At 62.2% G+C, this 20,608-nt stretch overlaps 3 protein-coding genes across 6 annotated transcripts; 1 reads left to right on the forward strand and 2 right to left on the reverse strand.

Annotated features, from left to right (window-relative positions):
- The first annotated feature begins 27 nt into the window (after positions 1 to 27).
- LOC141958221 (uncharacterized) lies at positions 28 to 8,246 on the forward strand. The gene is made up of 7 exons (XM_074901000.1): positions 28 to 98; positions 502 to 798; positions 1,044 to 1,170; positions 2,611 to 2,832; positions 3,938 to 4,258; positions 4,965 to 5,078; positions 5,503 to 8,246. Exons 1-7 carry the CDS (start codon positions 75 to 77, stop codon positions 6,561 to 6,563), a joined length of 2,166 nt encoding a protein of 721 aa, XP_074757101.1. The 5' UTR covers positions 28 to 74; the 3' UTR covers positions 6,564 to 8,246.
- Positions 8,247 to 9,411: 1,165 nt separating this feature from the next.
- LOC141958223 (zinc finger protein 212-like) lies at positions 9,412 to 15,346 on the reverse strand. Its single transcript, XM_074901003.1, has 5 exons — positions 15,266 to 15,346; positions 14,620 to 14,997; positions 12,740 to 12,872; positions 11,905 to 12,027; positions 9,412 to 11,110 (listed from the first exon to the last, which is right to left on the reverse strand). The coding sequence occupies exons 1-5, from the start codon at positions 15,287 to 15,289 to the stop codon at positions 10,053 to 10,055; spliced, it is 1,716 nt and encodes a 571-aa protein (XP_074757104.1). The 5' UTR covers positions 15,290 to 15,346; the 3' UTR covers positions 9,412 to 10,052.
- Positions 15,347 to 15,607: 261 nt separating this feature from the next.
- On the reverse strand, positions 15,608 to 20,273 carry LOC141958225 (zinc finger protein 777-like). Of its 4 annotated transcripts, XM_074901008.1 has the most exons (6): positions 20,159 to 20,273; positions 19,219 to 19,345; positions 18,054 to 18,167; positions 17,619 to 17,747; positions 17,391 to 17,528; positions 15,608 to 16,870 (listed from the first exon to the last, which is right to left on the reverse strand). In XM_074901008.1, exons 1-6 carry the CDS (start codon positions 20,258 to 20,260, stop codon positions 15,948 to 15,950), a joined length of 1,533 nt encoding a protein of 510 aa, XP_074757109.1. In that variant the 5' UTR covers positions 20,261 to 20,273; the 3' UTR covers positions 15,608 to 15,947. The 4 variants fall into 4 exon arrangements, with proteins under 4 accessions (XP_074757109.1, XP_074757110.1, XP_074757108.1 ...); XM_074901009.1 differs by lacking the exon at positions 17,391 to 17,528 and having other exon boundaries at positions 15,608 to 16,867; XM_074901007.1 differs by having other exon boundaries at positions 15,608 to 16,867; positions 17,391 to 17,747.
- Positions 20,274 to 20,608: the final 335 nt, after the last annotated feature.

The raw sequence follows: 20,608 nt of genomic DNA on the forward strand, positions 1-20,608 counted from the left end.
AGGCAGCGCCCCCTGCTGGGCCGGCGGGCGCCGCGGCCGCAGGGCGCGCGGGACCGGCGGCGGCGGTGGCGGCCATGTCCCGCCGGGGTCCCGCTCAGGTGAGGGCCGCGCCGGGCCCGGGAACCGCAGCGTCCCGCCGACCGGGCCCAGGGCCGGGCCAGCGCCTGGGAAGCGCAAGATCCCGCCGGTCGGAGCCGCCCGGGCCCAGCGCCACCGCGACCCCCGCCGGCCGCGGCCCCGCAGCCCGGGGCGAGCCCGAGGACGGGGCGGGGGGGGTCCTCCGGGGTATCAGTCACCGTCCCCCGGGACCGGTTCACGGGAACGGGCCCCGGGGGTGCTGGTCGCCGCGGTGGTGGCGCTGGGGTCGCCCCTTGGGGATGGAGGAGTTGGGGTGGGCAGGGTCTGGCGGGGGGATGTGGGTGCTGGGGGACACACACGAGGGGGTCCCCAGGGCTGGGGTCTCTGCTGCCTCTCACCTATCCCCCTCCCCTTCCTACCCAGGACTCGGGCACCCCCAGGCGCAAGGCGGGCCCGGCCATGGGGCCGCGGGCCGCGGCGGGGCAGGCGAGGGCCCAGCAGCTGCAGGAGCTGTGGAGCCGGACGGAGAGGGCGGAACGGAGGCTGCTGGCCTGTGAAAACCTGGTCGGGGAGCTGGGCAGCAACCTGGCGGCCCTGGGCAGCCTCCTCCAGGACTACGGGCACCTCCAGCAGCGGTTGGACAACGTGGAGAATCTCCTGAAGAACAGAAATTTCTGGATCCTGCGGCTGCCCCCCAGCTCGCAGGGCGAGGTCCCCAAGGTAACGGGTCCTGCTTGGCCCCTGGAGGCACTGGCGGAGGGGGTTTAGGAAATGCTGGAGCGCTCTCAGCAGTGGGCTCAGGTGGCTGAGCACCTGTGAGTCCCGGACTTGGCCACTCACAAGCCCCGATCTGTGCCTGCCCCGAGCTCCACCAGCCAAAGCCGAGTGCTGCCTCGCACGTGTGTGATCTCCAGGTACCAAATCGCATCAGAAGTCACCGAAGCACTTAATATTTGTGATTCCAGGTACCGGTCACGTTCGATGATGTCTCGGTGTACTTCAACGAGCAGGAGTGGGAGAGGCTGGACCGGTGGCAAAAGGATCTGTACAGGGCTGTGATGAGGGGGAACTATGAGATGCTCATCTCCCTGGGTAAGGTGCAGGGTTTCACCTCCGGGTGAGCTTTTCTTGTGGGTGGGCTGGATGGACTGCTTCCCGCTGCTAAAACTGAGGGGCTGGAGCACCCCTCTGTGAGGCTGCGAGAGTTGGGGGGTTCAGCTGGAGAAGAGAAGGCTCCGGGGAGACCTTAGAGCGGCCTCCCAGGGCTGAAAGGGGCTGCAGGAAAGGGGGGAGGGACTCTTGATCGGAGGGTGTAGGGATGGGATGAGGGGTAATGGTTTAAAACTGCAGAGGGGAGATTTAGATTAGATGTAAGGAAGAAATTCTTCCCTGTGAAGGTGGTGAGGCCCTGGCACAGGTTGCCCCGAGCAGCTGTGGCTGCCCCCTCCCTGGAAGGGTTCAAGGCCAGGTTGGACGGGGCTTTGGGCAACCTGGGCTAGTGGAAGGTGTCCCTGCCCGGGGCAGGGGGGTGGGACTGGATGATCTTTAAAGGTCTCTTCCAGCTCAAACCATCCCGTGATTCTGTGCAGCCCAACATGAGTTGGGTCTGGCTGGGGAGGGTGCTGGATGCCTGCAGCTAACAGAGCCTCTCCTGGGCAGTTAGACCCACACTTCTTCCCTCCTTCCTGCTTGTAAGCAGTGAACAATGTCTGCAAGAGAGCTGTAGTAAATAATAGTAGAGATAATAATACAAGCAGTACCAATTATAAAAAATATCCACGTGACGTGCTGCTCCTAATGACCATGTAAGTGGATTCCAGGGAACCATCGTGATCTTCCAGCACAGTTTAGGGATTAATCTGGGTGAAGTTTGATAACTGCACCTTAACCCAGTTCTTGCTTTCTGTTTACCCCCTATGTAAAGTGACAGGGACGTTTCCATCTGCCTTGGTAAAGAACTAAGCTAACCATGCTCGGCCTTTCTAAGGACACCCAGCATGTTCTTGGATGATTTGGCCTGTAAGATAATTCCCCACCAAAAGCTGCTTCTTGGGCTTGGCTAGTAACACGCAGCTCTGTGCAGCTACTGAAGTTGAGGCTTTGCTTTTCTCAATAATATTCTGTAAGAAACAGAACAAACTTGTTCCTTTCATCCATCTGACACAGACATCTCTACAAAGCAGGAAGTTTTCTGTCCCTGTACCAGAACGATAGCTCAGAAGAAGTGACTACTAAAGTTTGAAATGGAAGGAAAATGTTAAAGACAAAGCCTTTCCCTCTCCTTTGAGATTTTGGTTTATGTTCTGCTCTTTAGATTCTCCCTGTCCTTGAGCCACAGCTGTGCTCAGGGCGGATCCTGCTGCGGGCCAGGCAAGCAGCACCACCACCTCGTTAGAGCATGGATAATGTATCTGTGTGTGTCTGTCCTGCTGCTGGCTCTGGGCTTAGGGACAGAAGGGTCACACAGAGTTTGACAGCATCAGGGTGTAGCCAGTTCCTAATAAAACCCGCTGTCCTCTGCCCTTTGCACAGACTACGCTGTGTCCAAGCCTGACATCCTCTCCCGCATCGAGAGGGATGAAGAGCTCCATGTCCAGGACGGGCAGGAGCCCCCACAGACACACATCCGAGACAGTCAGGAGCCCTCCCGAGCGTGTACCAGCGAAGGTCAGGAGCCCCCACAGTCACCAGAAGAGATGGACCAGGATGAAGAGGCTTTGGGAGAAGATGAAGTCCCCATGGAAGCTGACACAGGTGGGTGCCAGGAGGAGGAGGAGGCAGTTCCTGTCCCAGCTCTGTGAGGACATGGCCCAGCAGTGTCTCTGTTAGAAATGAATGGTGCCGAGGGGCTGCCGACTATTGACTAAGCCTCCAGAGAGTAGCTTGGATCTTTCTTCCAATGTTTGTGCTTAGTCACATGAATCCCTTGGAGAAAAACAGACAAGGCCTGTCGGGAGGGGCTGGGGTGGAGTCTGAAGGGGTGGGGCAGACCTCTTGCCATCCCTTTCAGCCCTGTTTCTGAGCAGTTTCGCAATCTTTTGTCACCTGCGTGCGTGTGTGAGCCCTCTGGCTTCCAGAGACTGCCCTGCTTGCCTGGGTGAGGGAGGAGGCGGGGTGGGAAGTGAGGAACCTGGGAACGTGCAGCACAAGGAGGAGGAGGCTGGAGCAGCTCTGCTGGTGCTGGGGAGAACAGAAGCAGGCAGGAGAGCCTTGGGCCATGGCATGGGAGAGTTGGAAAAATCAGTTGTTAAGAGTGCAAAGGTTGGGCAAGAAGGTAGGAGACACTGGAAAGGGAGAGGCAGGCCCTGACAGAGCCAGGAGAAGAAGGAATGTGTGGGTAGAGCTGGGATGGAGAGCTCTTCCCTGCAGGACTGTGGGGGTCGAGAAACCCCAGGAGAGGCTGGGCGAGCACTGGCAGGGGCAGAGGACACAGCAGGCTCTGTCCTTGGGGGAGTGTTACACACAAGTGACAGCAGCCCCCGAGTGTGTGTTTGGGGGTTGGCTTCATACAATTGTAGAATACCAGGTTGGAAGGGACCTCAAGGATTATCTCGTCAAGTGCTCCCAGGAAGGGAGGAAAAAGATGTTACATAGAGGCTCTCCCTCTCCTTTGAGATTATTGTTCATGTTCTGCTCTTTAGATTCTCCCTGTCCTTGAGCCACAGCTGTGCTCAGGGCGGATTCTGTCACAGGCCAAGCAAGCAGCACCACCTTCTTGTTAGAGTGTGGAAAATGTATTTGTGTGTGTCTGTCCTGCTGCTGGCTCTGGGCTTAGGGACAGAAGGATTACACAGACTTTAACAGCATGAAGGTGTAGCCAGTTCCTAATAAAACTTGCTGTCCTCTGCCCCATGTGCAGAATATGCTGCATCCAAGCCTGATATCCTCTCCCGCATCAAGAGGGACGAAGAGCTCCATGTCCAGGACGGGCAGGAGCCCCCACAGATACACCCAGGAGATGCTCAGAAGCCCCCCCAGACAGACAGCCCCGGTGCTCAGAAGCCCCCACAGATACACATCGGAGGTGATGAGAAGCCCCTGCAGACAGACATCCCAGATGCTCAGAACCCCCCACAGACCCATGTCCCAGACAGTCAGAAGCCCCCACAGGCACCAGAAAAGAAGGAGCAGAAGGAAGAGGCTCTGGGAGATGATAAAGTCCCAACGGAAGCTGGCACAGGTAGGTTGGGTGGGTGCCAGGAGGACTTGCTTCCCCGGGCTGTTCCTGTCCCAGCAGCATCCGTGGGACAGGGCACAGCAAGTCACCGTGCTTAGAGGAGGGTCACCAGGGAAAGACAGAAGTCCTGGGGTGTGGTGTTACAGGGTTTGAGGGCTCCAACAGAAGGAAATAAAGGGACACTACCTGTAGAGTGGGTGGGGAGGATTTGGGAGGGATGAGGTTGCTCTGCAGAGGTGACAGCACACGGCGCCTTGGTGTCTTTCCTCCCAGCCCTCCCTCTGCTCTTGGCCCTTGTGTGTGGCTTCGCTCCAGTTCCTTCTAGCACCTCACGTGCTCTCCACAGAATCATTTTTGTTGGAAAAGACCTTTAGGATCATCGAGACCAACCGTTAACCCAGCACTGCCAGGTCCACCACTAAACCATGTCCCTCAGCACCACAGCTACATCTGTTAAATACCTCCAGGGTTGGTGACTCAACCCCTGCCCTGGGCAGCCTGGTCCAGTGTCTGACAACCCTTTCAGTGAAGATATTTTTCCTAATATCCAATCTAAACCTCCCCTGGCACAACATGCCATAGCTTCTTGAGCCGCAGCTTTTCTCTGGCTCTTCAGGATGCTCCCAACACCTCCCCGGTTAATGTCACACCAAAGCAGGAATATGTGAGCTCTCCCCAGGGCTTTAAAATTGCTCTTCTCTGCAAACAGAACTCCCCATCCTGGTGATGAACGTCATGTCCCTGAGCGCACAAAAACAGAAGCTGCGCAGGAAAGACCGGCCTGAGATGGAGATGGAAGAGAAGCCAGCTGAGTCCCACACCGGTGAGTAACCCTGTGCAGGGCGGACACGGGGAAGCAGCTCCCAGCTCACCGACATGCTTGATGTGGGGAGGGATAAAAAAGTTCCAGGCCTCTTTCAGGCCCAAGGCTGATGGAAATGAAGAGCCTGAAGTACCACAACAACCTTTTTTCCTGCTACATCTTGTGGCTGTCAGCGGTGTCGTGGTTTTAGAGGTGGATCCCTCTGTGCCACCAACCCACAGCCTGGTTCTTCCTGGGAGCAAGATTGCCCCCTGAGACTGCGTTGGGTTGCTTGGGGCAGGACAGTGGGGACACCAAGCCATGTTGTCAGGTTTGTTGGTAGCTCTGTTGTTGCTAAAAGCCTGCTCAGGGCTTTGGGGCTTAACCACAACCTGGGTTTGTCCTGGGAGCACAAATGACTGGTGCCTGTGTTGTTCCATTTCAGGGGAAGACAAAATGGCGTGTGAGGGGGCTTCTCCTGAAAATGCCAAAGTGAAGGAAGAGGAGCCTGCAGTGCTGCAAGAGGCTTCCGCACCCTCTCCTATCCCAGAAATCCAGAAGTGCCCCAAAAGCGAGCAGGCCAAGGCCAAGAGCAAGAAGAAGCCGAGCAGGTGTGCCAGCAGCAGCCTGCTGATGGGCAACTGTCGGCGCGGCTACGTGCGCGAGTGGGCGCACCCCTGCACCGAATGTGGGAAGCGTTTCCGTCTGAAAATCAACCTCATCATCCACCAGCGGAGCCACGCCAAAGAGGGGCCCTATGAGTGCGCCATGTGCGAAATCAGCTTCGCGGACAAACGCCACCTGGACCTTCACCAGAGCATCCACATAAAAGACAGGGCCTTCGGGGCCAAGGTCTGGGGGAACGTCCACCCAGAGCTGAGGATCCGGCCGAGGAGGAAGTTCTGCGGGACTTTGTGCGGAGGTGCCCACGGCCTGGGCAATGGGACGTACGCGGGGGGGTCCTGGCTGGGCCGGGCCACCGAGGAGCTGGACAGAGGGAGCCTGTCCAGCGCATGTCTTCCCCGACAGCAGAGCCCGAAGGCTCGTCGGAAGTCTGTGCTGAAATGCAGTCAGTGCCAGAAGAGTCTCTCTTGCTCCTCTTCCCTTCAGCGGCACCTGCGGACCCACTTGCAGGCCAGACCCTACTGCTGCGCCGCCTGCAAGAAATGCTTCACCCGCAGAACTCACCTCTCGCGCCACGAGAAAATACACGACCGCCAGAAAGCCCTGGCTGCGCTCCAGCAGCCCCCGACGGCCTCGGCCCAGCCCGCCGCCGTCTCACCAACACCCCATGGAGCCCCGGAGGCAACAGCGGGCGGGACCCTTCCTCGCTCGCCAGCCCAGGCATCCGAGAGAAGCGTTAGCCCTGCGGCTACCACAGCAGTTCTTGCAAACGCAGCCCCGATGGGGCCGGCGGGATTGGGACCGGCGGGCAAGAGCTGCCAGGCCCCCGGCTCGGCTGGGCCAGGAAACGGGGCAGCGGATTTGGAGGCGGTGGAGAAGTGACAGCGGGAGAGATCGGACCTGCTCATGTCCCTGGAGAGAAACGGCATGAGTGTTGGCTTCGCACGTGGTGGAGTGCTGGGGTTGGGAACCATCCGGCCACTGGAATTTAGCAGCTTTCCTGAACGATAGAAGGAATCACAAGCTTGGATAGCACCACAGAGAAGCTTCCAGTGATCCAAAATGCTTTACCATTCCTCAGACTCTCGTGTCTGCTGGCTGAGGCACAAACCTTTCCCAAGCTGAGCTCACCCATTACTTGATGCTGGAGCCAACCCCTCCCGTTCAGAACCACAATTACACAGTGAAGAAGACAAGAGAGAAGGGAACCAAGCTGGTGAGGCAGGCAGGATTCCCAAGGAGCTCTTTGCTTCACTGACAGTTTCTTGACCAAGACGCTGGATGAAGAGAGCGTGGCATCTCCGAGAACCCCCTCGCGTCCTGGCCATGCTTGTTTAATAACCCACCCTGGTGAGGAAACCCACTAACCCCTCGATCAGGTTGAGAACACCCAAGCGTCACGTTAGAAGATCCACAGAACCAATCAAACCACAATTTTTTTTTCTGCTTGGGAGGATGCTGCAGGTGTCCCTGCAGCACCCCTTCCTCCAGCTTGCCAGAGCCAGAAACACCCACGAGAGTTCATTCCCTCAGGACCAGCCTGCACAGATTGAGAGTCACTTTAGGAATTCTTCACGGGTAAGAGGAACCCTGCACTGCAGCAGCAGCCCCTGCCAGAACCCTGCTCGGGGCCCAGGGGTGTTGGCTGCCATCCGCTCGTGCGCGGGAGCGGCCCTGCTGCGGCAGGAAGCCCCTGTTCTCGGACCTGCAGGTCTCCGTTTAGTCACGTATGAAATCCCACCGTAACTGTGGAAGACTAGTTCTGCCAGCTACCTCAAATGTCCTGGGGAGCGGGACCTGCCCGGAGGGATACAATGAAAACCAGCCCAGGGGCGGCTCTGGCATCCCCAGGAATCGTGTACAGGGAGAGGAAATCGGTCCTGGCAGCGTCACTATGCAAAGCAAACAGCAGCTGTCGGGACACACCAAGTTTGGTTTTCCACGTGTTTCTTTTTTTCGTTGTTTGATGTAACCATCTGACATCGTTAAGTCCCTTTCTGGGCAGGGAGCGTGCGGAACCGGTTTGCTTATCCCACTTTTCATTCCTGGCCGCTCTGGCTGGTGGTGGGGGGTGCTGCTGTGGGCCCCATTCTTCGGGCACCAAGGAGATGGCCACGTCCTGCCGTCAGCCCTGGCGCTGCGCGGGGCCCGGCCCATGGGGCAGTGAGCGTCTGAGCGGCTCCCAGGGCACGACATTCCGCTGCTCCTCTGGGCTGCCACCGTCACCCCCTCACGGCCCCGTGTCCCCGACAGGACAGTGCTGCCTGCTGCCAAGGATACGGGCACGGCTGATGCCTTATGGTGGGTCCAGCAACGAGCTGTCTTCTGGCACAGGCTGTAGTGACCCTGCTGGTTATCCCAGCCTGTGTAGTGATCCCAGTGCCCCCCAGTTGATCCCAGTGATGGGAGGTGGCTGGTGTGATGGTGGCGCGGAGGGGCCGGCCTCTCCCTTGGGGTGACTGCCCCAACTGGGGCATTTCTTCTAAGGCTCTTGTGACTGGGACCAGTGTTTCCTGTGAGATCCCAGATCCCTTTCTCAGGCTGTGGAATCAATAAAGTATTTGTACATCCGCTTGCTTGGGGCGGGGCTGAGCTGGGACCCTCGTGTGCCGTCAGTGAAGGGATAACTTCTATCAGCCCGGGGCGGGGGGGGGCCGTGGGGGTCACTGCCGCAGCGCCATCCCCCCGTGTGCAGTGGCCGGCCGAAACCCCAAGGAGTGTCCCAAGGGTGAACACGGGGCTGTCACCTGCCGTTGTGGCTGGGCTGGGAGGGCAGCGGGGCTCCCCCAGAGCAGAGCTGTGTGTGGGGCAACTAGACCACGAGGCTTTGTAGCCCCCAGGAGAGCCTGGGCCCAGCCTCTGTGTTCTTCCTGCCCCTCTGAGGAGCCCTCGAGATGCCTCTGTGGCCACACAGGACCATGTGGTGAGACGCTCTGGCCCTTTGCCACCATCTGGGGCCTTGCTGGACACCCCCATCCCCAGTACATCCCAGTCCCTTGCACTGGTCTCAGCACCCTGGTGTGCGTCCCAGGGCTGGGCAGAGGGGCAGGATTGTCCCGTTCCCCTCCCCAGCAGCCCAGGGCCCCCCCCCCGCCAACTCCCACCACCCCTGAGACTGCCCTGCCAGCACCTGACATGGCTGCTGAAGCTGCAGGGGTGCCCTCAGTGGATATGGCCACCACGCCCTCGCCCCTGTGAGGGTGGAGCTGGAGGTGGGGGCGTCCCTGAGGTGTTGTCACCCACCTCCTGTCACCCTGGGTATCCCCAGGGCACCCCCTGGGACTGTCACCCACCCACCCCAGGGACATCATGGTTGCCAAAAGCGAGGGGTGAGTGGCCAAGGTGCCAGGGATGGGCAAGCGAGGGAGTGGCCCTGACCACCCCAGGCAGTGCCGCAGGCAGGCGGGAGGTATCGCTGTCCTGCCAATGCGCCCTCAGCGCTGCCGGGGCATCCCGTGGGGCCCAGGTCTGGCTGGGCGGGGCTGGGAAGGGCACCGGGGAAGGGGAAGCAGCAGGTGACCCCAGCAGGTGACGGTGGGGACGTGGGGCAGCTGAGCGGGAGCTGCCCCTCGGACTGCACCTGCGGGAGAGGCCTCAATTGTAATGTTTGGGCCCGCACACCCAAGCTCCCTTCGCTGGGCAGAGGTGGCGCAGAGCCCAGGCACCCCCCACCCTGCCCCTCACCAACACCCCAGAGCGCAATAAGAGACCACATCAGCCCGGTGTTGTATCCAAGTCTCTTCCCGGCTCGTCCGATAACCCCGGCTGCTGCCCGTCCACAGCAGACCCTCCCCGGGCCACCGACCGCCCGCCACCTCCACGCTGGCTGTGTTTAAATAACCCTGAGTTCGACCGCTCTCCGCCTCAGCCCAGTCCTCCTTCCTCGGGGCAGTGGCACAACCCGGCCTGGCTGTGGCCACCACACATTCGCTGCCTGCCAGTGTCCTCCCCAGCCCACGCAGAGCATCAGCCTGTCTCCATCCTCCCTCCTTCCTCCTCCTCCTGGAGAGCCCAGCGGTGCAGAGCCCCACAGCAGCGCAGAGAGCCCGGCAGCGATGCCACGAGCCCGGCGGTGGTGCCACGAACCCCGCGGGGGTGCCATGAGCCCAGTGGTGGTGCCACGAGCCCGGCGGTGGTGCCACGAGCCCGGCAGCAGTGCAGAGAGCCCAGCGGCGGTGCCACGAGCCCCTGCGGTTCCACAAGCCCGGTGGTGGTGCCATGAGGCCGGCAGCAGTACCACGAGCCCTGGGTGGTGCCACGAGCCCGGTGGCGGTGCCATGAGCCTCACAGCAGCACGGCCTGTGCCATCCTCGCAGGCCACCGCACCTCTGCCCGGAGAAACGCTGCCCCTCCCCTCCTCCAGCCCTCACGCTACCGATTATCCTGGGTCAAAGCCTTGCAGGAGCTGGTCTCCAGCTCCCCGTCACGGTTCGGCAAGCCGACAGCAGGAGAGCTGGCCACGCTGTGGACCTTCTGGTGGTGGTTCAGAGATTGCCGGTGCCGGAAACTCTTGCTGCAGCCATTGCACTGGAAGGGCCGCTGCTGGGTGTGCCGGCGCTGGTGCTCCTCCAGCGAGGTTTTCTGGGGGAAGCTCTCGGCGCACTCGATGCAGCGGTAGAGCCGCTCGCCGGCGGCGCTGGCCCGGGCGGGCCGGCCCGTCCATCCACCCCGCAGCTGCACGCCGTGGATGCGCTGGTGTTTCTGGAGGTGGTGCTTCTGGATGAAGCCCTTGCCGCAGGCTGGGCAGCGGTAGGGGCGCTCCCCGGTGTGGATGCGGTAGTGTTTGTTGAGGTTGGACTTCTCGTTGAAGCTCTTGCCGCAGGCGGGGCACTGGAAGGGCCGCTCGCCCGTGTGCAGGCGCTGGTGCCGCAGCAGCGCGGCGTGGTGGGCCAGGCTCTTCCCGCAGGCCGTGCAGATGAAGGAGCCGTTGCTCTTCCTTGCCTGGCTCTGCTGCCGCGCCAGGAGGTTGCGCTTCAGCCGGACGCTCTTCCAGGCCAGGGGGAGGGCGCGGGGCTCTTCCCCCATGGCGCAGGGACCATGCTCCTCCTCACCGGGCTGCGACGAGGCTGCCTCAGCGGCGGGGTCTTCTCCCAGCGGCATTCCCTGGGGCAGGGCGAAGGGCTGGTCAGTCCCCACGCCCAGCACATGCTCCGTTGGGAAAGGCAAGCCCGGGGCAGGGTGAGCTTCCACCGGCACCACCACAGGCTTAAACTCGGGCTGGGCGGTCCCGTGTTTGCAGAAGTCCCCCAAGGTCTCTCCCACTGCCTTCTGCTCGCCCAAGCCAACGTGGGTCTCCCAGGGCACCTGCTGCTCCTGGCTCAGGGGAACCTCCTCTTCCAGTCTTGCTGCAGGTGCCTGCGGCAGAGCCAGGATTTCAGATCCTTCCTCCGGGGGCTGCTGCTCTTCCGTCTTGATCACGATCTTCTCACCTGCAGAGAGACAGGGATTCACTCCCGGCAAGGGACTCTCCCACACCTGCAGCCCCAGCGCAGGAGCGGGAGCTGAGCTTCCCCCGCGGCACGTTGGGGAGATGGAAAGGGAGCAGGAAGGTTTTTACAGAGAACAGTGTGGGAGAAGGACACGTGAGGTGGAGGACACATCTGATGGACTGACAGTACTCATAAAGCAACCAAAACAGGGGAAAGGTGAAGTTAAAGGTGAGGACGCAGAGTCCTCTGTCCTAGAAGGAACTTTGTCAGGAATGGCTGAGTTTAGGTGGGTGAATCTGGGGAAAAGGATCACAGAATCGTCTGGGTTTGAAAAGCCCTTGAATCTCCTCCAACCCAACCATGAACCTCACCCTGACCATTCCCAACTCCACCAGATCCCTCAGCACTGGGTCAGCCCGACTCTTCAACCCCTCCAGGGATCCCGGGGACTCCCCCCCTGCCCTGGGCAGCCCATTCCAACGCCCAACAACCCCTTCTGCACAGAAATCCTTCCTCAGAGCCAGCCTGACCCTGCCCTGGGCAGCTTGAGGCCATTCCCTCTGGGCCTGGCGCTGGCTCCTTGGCTCCAGAGACTCATCCCCCCTCTCTGCACCCTCCTGTCAGGGAGTTGCAGAGGGCTAGGAGGTCTCCCCTCAGCCTCCTCTTCTCCAGACTGAACCCCCCCAGTTCCTGCTGCTCTTGTGGGAGAGTGCGGATGGATGCCCCAGTCCCCCTCCGGGCAGGTCCTGCTCCACACACTCAGCCCTCAGTGCCAAGCGGCCGCTCTGACTCACTGTCACCGAGGTGTCCCAACACCGCTCCCTTCTCCGCCAGCCCGTGGCTCCTCGCACCCGAATCCTCCTCATCCTCAGGCGGCGGCAGCAGCAGAGGGGGTTTGGAGCTGGCGTCCCCGGGCCCTGGGAAGCAGGAAGCAGTGGTACGAACTGCTGACGTCTGGGGACCAGCATGTATCCCCTCAATAAAAGGCTGCTCTGTCACAGCAGGAGCTGTGGGGCATCCAGAGGTGTCCTGGGCTCCCACAGCAGCAGCTCAGGTTTCCCAGGACTGTCCCAGCAAGCAGGCTGGTGTCACCCAAATTATTTGTTACCCCGAGATGAAGCAACTGCTAGGCACTCAGCCTTTAAAATTTCAACCCAAAATAGTCAGCACTAAAAATTACGACTGTCTGCAGCAAATCCCTACGGGGGGATACACGCAGGCCCCACGTCCTGGCAAATAAATGGTGCGGGAGCGCAGGTCACAGGACACAGCATGAGCATGTCAGCTGAAATCTCCACCAAGTCCTGGCCTGGCCACGTGAGGAGGGACTCCAGCGGACACTCGCCCCTCCTGCAGCGCTCCTGCTCCCGGGGGCAAAGCCTCACAGGGCCAGTCAGGGCTGACAGAGGGCCCGGGTGCTGTGATGGTGAGATGAGGTGCTCTTGGGGCCCACAGGGTGTGAGAGAAGCACAGTTGTCACCCGCAACTTAAATGTGTCAAGGCGTCACTTCTCGCTACTCATTCTCCTCCAAACCCCCAGCCAATGCAGCAGCATGCGAGCAGCCCAGCGCTGGGTCTGGCCCAGGGGATCATCGTGTGTCTGACACGCAAGTAGAGACGGAGCCTCACCGAGAGAAACCACCACGGCCTCGTAACTGCCCTTCATGGCGATCCTGCAGAGCTCCTTCTGCCGGCTCTCCGAGCTCCCCCACTCCTGCTCTGGCAAAGTGGCTGCGTCCTCCTCGCACGCCGCCGCCGGCACCTGAAACCAGAGGAGCCACTGCCTTGGTGCTGCCCCAGCCCCAGTGCCCACTCCGCTGCCCCAGGGAAAGCAAGACACATGTGGGCCCAGAGCCCCCAGGGAAAGGAGCCGTGCCACGGCCTGAACCCAGGGAACAATTTCAAGCCGGCCCAGCGAGGCTCACTCGTTCCTCCCTTTCCCCCAACCAGGTTCACAAGCACCTCTCCTTCCCCTGACCCACAGCAGCACCCAGCAGCAGCCAGGTGAGCAGGAACCCCCTCAAAGGGGGAGCAGGATGAGTAGGATGGTCCACCAGGAGGACCCAACAAGGCTGAAAATGCTTGGGGGAGTTGTGTTCTGCTCCCCCTTTTCACCAGGGACAGGGAAGTGTGGGAAATCCCCGACTGCTTCCCTGGCATGCAGGCTCTCCAGGTAGAAGCCGTGTCCCTGCTTCTCTGCGCAGCTCCCCACGAGCCAGGGCCACATCCTACTGGCCGCACGGTCACACCCTGTTACCTTGGGCATGTCCCTGTTACCTGGGGCATATCCCCATTAGCTGGGGCTTGTCCCTGTTTGTCACCTTGGGCACATCCCTATCATCTGGGGCTTATCCCTGTTACCTTGGGGACATCCCCATTAGCTGAGGCTTGTCCCTGTTCATCACCGTGGGCACGTCCCCGTTAGCTGGGGCTCGTCCCTGTCACCTGGGGCACATCCCTGTCACCTCAAGCACATTCCCGTTACCCAAGTCTCATCCCTGTCACCTGGGGCATGTCTCCATTATCTGAGGCTTGTAACTCTTACCTCGGGCATGTCCCCATTAGCTGGGGTTTGTCCCTGTTTGGCACCATGGGCACGTCCCTGTTGTCTGGGACTCATCCCTGTTGCCTCAGGCACATCCCTGTTACCTGGGGCTCGTCCCTGCATCTCAGGCACATCCTCATTATCTGAGGCTTGCCCTCTTACCTAGGGCATGTCTCCATTAGCTAGGGTTTGTCCCTGCTACCTTGGACATGTCCCCATTAGCTGGGGCTTGTCCCTGTCACCTGAAGCACCTCCCTGTTAGCTGAGACTTGTATCTGTTTGTCACCATGGGCATGTCCTCGTTAGCTGGGGCTTGTCCCCATTACCCAGGGCTCATCCCTGTCACCTTGGGCCTGTCCCTGTTAGCTGGGGATTGTCCCTATTTGTCACATCCCCATTAGTTGGGGCTTATTCCTGTCATCTTGGCCACATCCTTGTCAGCTGGGGCTTGTCCCTGTTACCAGGGGCTTGTCCCTGTTACCCTGGGCATATCTGCATTGCTGGGGCATGTCCCTGTTAGCTGGGGCTCGTCCCTGTTGCCTCAAGCATGTCCCCATTACCCAGGGCTCATCCCTGTCACCTCGGGCACATCCCCATTATGTGAGCCTTTGTACCTCTTACCTTGGGCATGTCCCCATTAGCTGGGGCTCATCCCTGTCACCTCGGGCACATCCCCATTATGTGAGGCTTTGCACCTCTTACCTTGGGCATGTCCCCATTAGCTGGGGCTCGTCCCTGTCACCTCAGGCACATCCCCATTATGTGAGGCTTTGCACCTCTTACCTTGGGCATGTCCCCATTAGCTGGGGTTTGTCCCTGCTACCTTGGGCACGTTCCATGTTAGGTGAACCTTGTCCCTGTCACCTCAGGCACCTCCCTGTCACCTGGGGCATGTCCCCATTAGCTGGGGCTCGTCCCTGTCACCTCAGGCACGTCCCCGTTCCCTGGGGCTGGTCCCTGTTACCTTGGGCTCGTCCCCGCCGGGGCCCGGCCCGGGCCTGGGGGCCCAGCAGCTGCGGTGCTGGAGCTGGCGCTCGACGTGCTCCAGCCGCCGCGTGTTCTCCTGCACCAGGGCGGCCAGGGCGGCCCACTTGCGCTCCAGCCGGCTGCCGAAATCCAGCACGGCCTTCTCCAGCCCCGTCACCTTCTTCTCGGCCGTCTCGGCTCTCCCCTCCAGGCTCAGCAGCCTCAGGGCCTGCGACTCCACCTTCCTCTCCACCGCCTGCACCGCCGCCACCACCGTCCACAGCGAGATCTCGGGCACCGCCGGCGGCTTCTCCCCCTCGGGGCCGTGGGGCTGCGGCGGCAGCGGCTGCCAGGCCTCGGGCCCCCACTCGGGCTCCTGTTGCGGGGAGGAGGGAGGCGATGAGGGGCCGCCCGGGGGGGCCGTGGTGGATGGGGGCCGGGGGGTGTTGTCCGAGGCCGCGGTACCGGCGCGGCCCGTCCCCTCCCGCCCGGCCGCTCCCCGGCGCGGCGCCGCGGGCTGACGCCGCGACTCGCCGGTTCCCCCGCGCGGTGCCCGCAGTGCCGGAGGGGTGTGGGGGGGGGGTGGTTCGAGGGGAGCCGTCGCCGCCGCCGCCTCCCGCTCCCCCCCCCCGCCCCTCCCGTACCTGAGCGGGGCCCCAGCGGGCCATGGCCGCCCGCGCTGCCGCTCCGCCGCGCCACAGCGCCCCCTGCCGGCCCGCCCGCAGCACCGCCCCGCCGCCGCCCCCCCCGCCTCAGCCCCCGCCCCCCCCCCCCCCCCCCATCATCCCCATCCCAATCCCCCTCCACACGCCTCCTGATCGGTATTTCCAGCCCACGGCCTTCCCCCACTTCTCCCCCAACTTGGGAGGAACCCACCGGTACCCCTCAACCCGACCCCAGCCCCCCCGCGGGGCCAGGCAGAACCCCCCGCCCCCCCGGTCCCCCTCCCGAAGGAAGCTGCATTCACCACTCTCATTTTCACAGCATCTATTGGCGCCTCCACAACAGGGACGAGCCCACCATCACAGTCACCACCGCCCTGGTCCAGCTCACGGGGTCCCACACACCCCCCCGGGGCTGAGGAACACGGAGAAACGTACACACACACATACACACCCCCCCCCCCAGGGTCTGCAGGGCCAGGGCTGGGCACCCCACATCCAGGCAGGAGGATCGGGGTGATGCTGCCCGCTCTCCAGCCTCCACCCAACCCGCTCACATCCCGCGGTCAATGAGGGAAGAGAGGGGGGCACAAAAAAAAATAATTAAAAAATTAAAACATTCAACAGCAGCCTCTGACACCTCCCGGCTTCCCGCCGCCGCGGCTTAAACAGGCGCTGCCGGCACGGGCAGCTGGTTGCCAGGGCAGGGGTACGGCTCTTCCCGCCGCATGTGGATCTTCTGGTGGACGACCAGGTGGTAGTGCCGCTTGAACGTCTTCTGGCACACGCCGCACTGGTAGGGCCGCTCGCCCGCATGGGTCCGGTGGTGCCGGACAAAGTCAGAGGACCAGGCGAAGCTCCTGTTGCAGCAGGGGCAGAGGATGAGGTCGTGGTTAGTGTGTTGCCGCTGGTGCACGATCAGAAAGCTCTGGCTGGAGAAGTTCTCCATGCACTCGTTGCACGTGTATGTCACTTTCCCAGGAGATAAGGGGCATCTGCTGGGGCTGGGCTTCCCCCACACCATGCTGCAGGCCGTGTGCGGCGACTGGGGCTGGGGGGCGTCGCAGGGGGGGTCCTGGCTGGAGCATTCCTCTGCCCCCAGGGGCTGGCAAAACCCCTTGGCTGCCCAGGCCCGGAGGTGACATCGGATCTTCTTCTTGGACATGAAGCTCCGGTCGCAGTGCGGGCAGACGTAGGGCTCCCAGTTGCTGTGGCTGCGCTGGTGAATGACGAGGTTGATCTTCAGCAGAAAGTTTTTCCTGCACACGGGGCAGGAGTAGAATTTCTCCCGGGTGGAGTTGCGCTGGCAGGCCGCAGTCCGGCCCATGCAGGAGCCTTCCACCAGCTCTGCCGGGGTGGCCACCGGGCAGCCGGGATCACCTGCCTGCGCCGCCGCTCTGCAGGCCTCGGGGACCGGCTCCTTCGCCGGTTCTTCGGGAACATCCGCGGCCAGGCCTTGGCCATCATCCCCCGAATCCTTCATGTCCTCCTCTTCCAGGGCCTTCAAGGGCATTTCAGGCACGGCCCGCTCCTCCGCAATGACCTCCTCCTGTGGCATCTCCGTTGGGATCCCCACCTCGGCATCTGCTGAAAAGTTTTCACAACCCAAACATGACTCTTCCCAGGTGATTTCGAGGACACTGCCACCCCCGCCTCCCCTCCCCACACCCTCCCCAGCCAGCAGGCAGCACAAATCTCAGCCCCGCTCTCGTCTCCCAGCTCAAAGTCTTCACCCCCAGACCGCATAAACGGCGGGCACAGCTCCACCTCCTCCCTGCAGACACCCCACGGGAGGTTTAGAGATGACCAACGTCACCTAGGTAGGATGGGGGGAGTCTAACAGAAACACTGGGGCCTGTCCTTTGAAGTAAATCGCCTGGGCGGGCTGGTTCGCACCACGCTGGGCCTCGTCCTTTACGGTTTCAAGGCCGGCAACGGGATTTACTGCCAGAATCCTTTCTTGGCCTGATTCGTGTAAAATCCTGTCTGAAAAGCCCCAAGCCCCGAGAGAGCCCTCTACAACCCCCCTGCTGCTCTCCGAGCGGGCCAGCGGCTCCTCGAGGCCGCTGGCCCCGCCACGGAGGGGCTAAGGGCTCTGTCCCAGTACCTGCTGCAGCGGGAGGCAGCGGAGACCGGTCCAGATTCACCGTTTCCCGAGAGCAGGCGGAGAGAGGGCAAGAAGGGGACGGGGTCGCCTGGCTGAGATCCGCTGGCACAGCGGTGGCTTCCAGAGGGACGTGTGCGGCTGCGGAGGCCAGAGGGGTGACGGTGAGGCAGCCTGAGATGCAGCCAGGCCCGGGATCCCGCGCATCAGCTGGCTTTGCCGGCCACTCACGTGCACCGCAGGCCACTGCCGCTGCCAGGCTCCTGCTGTCCTCCGGCTCCCCACAGCTCCCCTCGCACGAGTCCTTTCTCTTCATGTCCAGCGTGGCATTGTCGCTCGTGCAGCTCAGGAGGTCTGGTTCTGAGGAGGAGATAGGCTTTACTGGCTGAGCTGGGAACTCAGGGCAGCGACTGCAGGGCTAGGGGTCCCCCCTCTCTCAACACCACAGGGCATCAGGTCTCCGCAGCAGCTGCTGGGTCAGGGGAGGGTTTCCAGGCTACCGCTGTGTCCCACCACGCTCCCCGTGTCCTCTCCCAGCACAAACTGTCCCCCCAGCCATCACAGGTGACACCTCAGTCCCCAGGGCTGAGAGCAGGGACCACAAATCATCCCGGGAAGCAGCCGGGAGCCAAGATCCTGGCAGGGAAGAAACCCAGTGTCACACACCTACGGCTGGTGCCGGGGACATGTCTGCTTCCTCCAGGTCTGACTCGTCCTGCATGTCCAGCTCTTCTCCTCTTTCCATCCGGGATAAAAGTTCAGGTGTGGAGAGCGCACAATCTGTTCCAGAGCAAGACAGAAGCAAGATGCAGCAGCGTCTTTGTGGGTGCACCCACAGACTGTCCAACCAGAGCCAGTCCCAACCCGGAGAACTTCGACCAGGGCAGCGTCAGCACTGGCACACCGGGAGTTATGGACACAGGCAGGGACCAGCAGACAGCACATGCCGGGGGGAATCTGAAAAGCACCTTCTGGCATGTCTGACAAAAAGCAACAACCACAAGAAAATCCATCCCTACTCTATGGCAGGGGGGGAAACCCCTGCTACAGAAATGCCCCCATTCTGCCAGAAATTCAACTTGCAGATGGAACAAAACCCTGAAGCACAGGAAGAGAATTGTAGGGCTCTCATTGGAACCTCTGGCCTGCCTCGCTGCCTGTATCTGCTCCAAACCACCATGTCTCAGTCCCACTGCTCCTCACCAGGCAGGAGCTTGGCCAGGATTTCGCTGCCCTGCTCTGGGACTAAGCTCACCCTGCGCCCCAGCGCTTTTGCTCTGGCTCCTCGGGCAAGAGGGGGCAGCCCCAGCTGGGATGTCCATCGCCTGAGTGCTGGAAAGAATTAATTATGAGCATGAGGCTGGGCTAAGCAAGATGTCAGAGAATCATTTAAGATGGTACAGGGCCTTTAGGAAAATCCAACCAGCCTTTTAGGAAAGGTCATTTCCAGGCGCGAGGGCCATGCTTTGGAACACCCAGGCAGAAGCAACCCCCATGAGATTTTCTCCCCTGCCCAGCTCTCACCCCACTCCCCACGCCAGGACAAACACCAGCCCAGCTGGTGAGAAACCATGTGAGGCCCTAGACAGACGTGGATGTGGGAATTTCCGTGGTGACAACCCAGGGAGCTCGGTGTACCTGCACTCCCATGAGGAGAAGACACTAAGCATGTACCTGCCAACCTCCAGCCACTGCCAGAGGGGACGGGGAATCGAGCGGATCATTTGGGAGCCAGAGCTCCCAGTGAAACACCGAGAGGTGGAAAAGTAACCCCAAGAGAGCTCCCTAGACAGCAACGGCAGCTGCCAAACCAGCGCAAACCAGAGCCTACACAGGGACACCAGCATCTCGTAGTTGCCCTCCATCACGGTCCTGTAGAGCTCCTTCTGCCCATCATCCAGGCTGGCCCACTCCTCCCTGCTGAAGTGAATCGCCACGTCCTCGAAAGTCACCGGCGCCTGGGAGCACAGAGGCTGGGCTGTGGGAGGGGGCAGCTCCCAGCCCCTCGGTCATCACCCCCCCAGCTCTTCAACAGCCCCCAGGAGCAGCTCCCTGAAAGCCCCCCCCTCCTCCATAAGGAGTCCCACAGGCTCGCTCCCAGCCCCTTCACGAAGCCCCCCCCACCCCGACGCAGCCCCACAGCAGCTCCCCGGCTCCACCCACAGGCTCCTAAAAGCCACCTCGGCCACCCCCCCAGCCGCTCAACGACCCCCAGGCTCCGTCTCAGCCCCGACCACTCAGCAACCTCCTAAGTGGCCCCACAAGCCACCCCCCAAGCCACCTTCGAGCCCCACAAGCCAGCCCCCAGACCCACATGCCACCCCCAGCCCCACTGCCAGCTCCACAAACCACCCCCCAGCCCCACAAGCCACCCCCAACCCCAAAAGCCACCTCCCAGCTCCACAAGCCAACCCCCAACTGCACAAGCCACCCCCCAGCCCCACAAGCCACCCCCCAATCCCCCAAGCCACCTTCTAGTCCCACAAGCCAGCCCCGCAAGCCACCCCCCAGCCCCACAAGCCACCCCCCAGCCCCACAAGCCAGCCCCCAGCCCCACAAGCCAGCCCCACAAGCCGCCTCCCAGCTCCACCAGCCTCCCCCCAACCGCACAAGCCGCCCCCAGCCCCCCCGCCCCCTCAGAGCCCCACGGCTCGCTCTCAGCCCCCACACCCCCCTCAGCCCCACAATGGCTCCACAAACATCCCGCCCCCTCCCCCCCGCAGGATCCCCCCGCCCCACGAGCGATGCCCGGGGCTCGGCCCGCTCCGCACCTCGGTGAACCGCAGCGCCCAGAGCGGCCCCTCCCGCAGCGCCGCCTCCGCCCTCTTCAGCCGCCGCTCCAGCGCCTCGAGGCGGGCGTGCGGCTCCGCCATGGTCCCCACCTCCTCCGCGGGGACGGGAGGGGCCAGGGCACACGCCGACCTCCCGCGCCGGGGCGAGCGCCGCCCCCTACCGGGGCACAGCGCCCCCTGCCGGCCGGCGGGCGGCGCCCCGAGTGGCGGCTGCCGGGACCGGCCGCCCCCCGGTAACCAGCGGCGCCTCCGGAGTCGCCGGCGGGGAAGCGCCGCCGCGGCGGGGGCGGGGGGGGGGAAAGTTGTGCGGCATCTTTCCTCGCAGCCGGCTGCCCCTTCAGACCGGCCGCTTCCCGGTGATTGACAGCTGTCAATCACTCCCGCGGCGAACGCCCTCCGGGGCGGACCTCCGGCCGGCAGGGGGAGCCC

This window comes from Athene noctua, chromosome 2 (assembly GCF_965140245.1).
Source record: "Athene noctua chromosome 2, bAthNoc1.hap1.1, whole genome shotgun sequence".
Taxonomy (NCBI): Eukaryota; Metazoa; Chordata; class Aves; order Strigiformes; family Strigidae; genus Athene; species Athene noctua.

Coding starts and splice junctions, on each gene's coding strand:
- LOC141958221 (XM_074901000.1), top strand. CDS start 75: ATGTCCCGCCGGGGTCCCGCTCAG. Junction 1,171..2,610: donor TGAGATGCTCATCTCCCTGG/GTAAGGTGCAGG, acceptor CCCTTTGCACAG/ACTACGCTGTGTCCAAGCCT. Junction 5,079..5,502: donor GCCAGCTGAGTCCCACACCG/GTGAGTAACCCT, acceptor GTTCCATTTCAG/GGGAAGACAAAATGGCGTGT.
- LOC141958223 (XM_074901003.1), bottom strand. CDS start 15,289: ATGGCCCGCTGGGGCCCCGCTCAG. Junction 12,028..12,739: donor GGCCGTGGTGGTTTCTCTCG/GTGAGGCTCCGT, acceptor CCTGCTTCCCAG/GGCCCGGGGACGCCAGCTCC. Junction 11,111..11,904: donor GTTGGGACACCTCGGTGACA/GTGAGTCAGAGC, acceptor GTCTCTCTGCAG/GTGAGAAGATCGTGATCAAG.
- LOC141958225 (XM_074901006.1), bottom strand. CDS start 20,260: ATGGCGGAGCCGCACGCCCGCCTCGAGGCGCTGGAGCGGCGGCTGAAG. Junction 18,168..19,218: donor CGAGATGCTGGTGTCCCTGT/GTAGGCTCTGGT, acceptor GCTCTGGAACAG/ATTGTGCGCTCTCCACACCT. Junction 17,748..18,053: donor GTCCCCGGCACCAGCCGTAG/GTGTGTGACACT, acceptor TCTCCTCCTCAG/AACCAGACCTCCTGAGCTGC.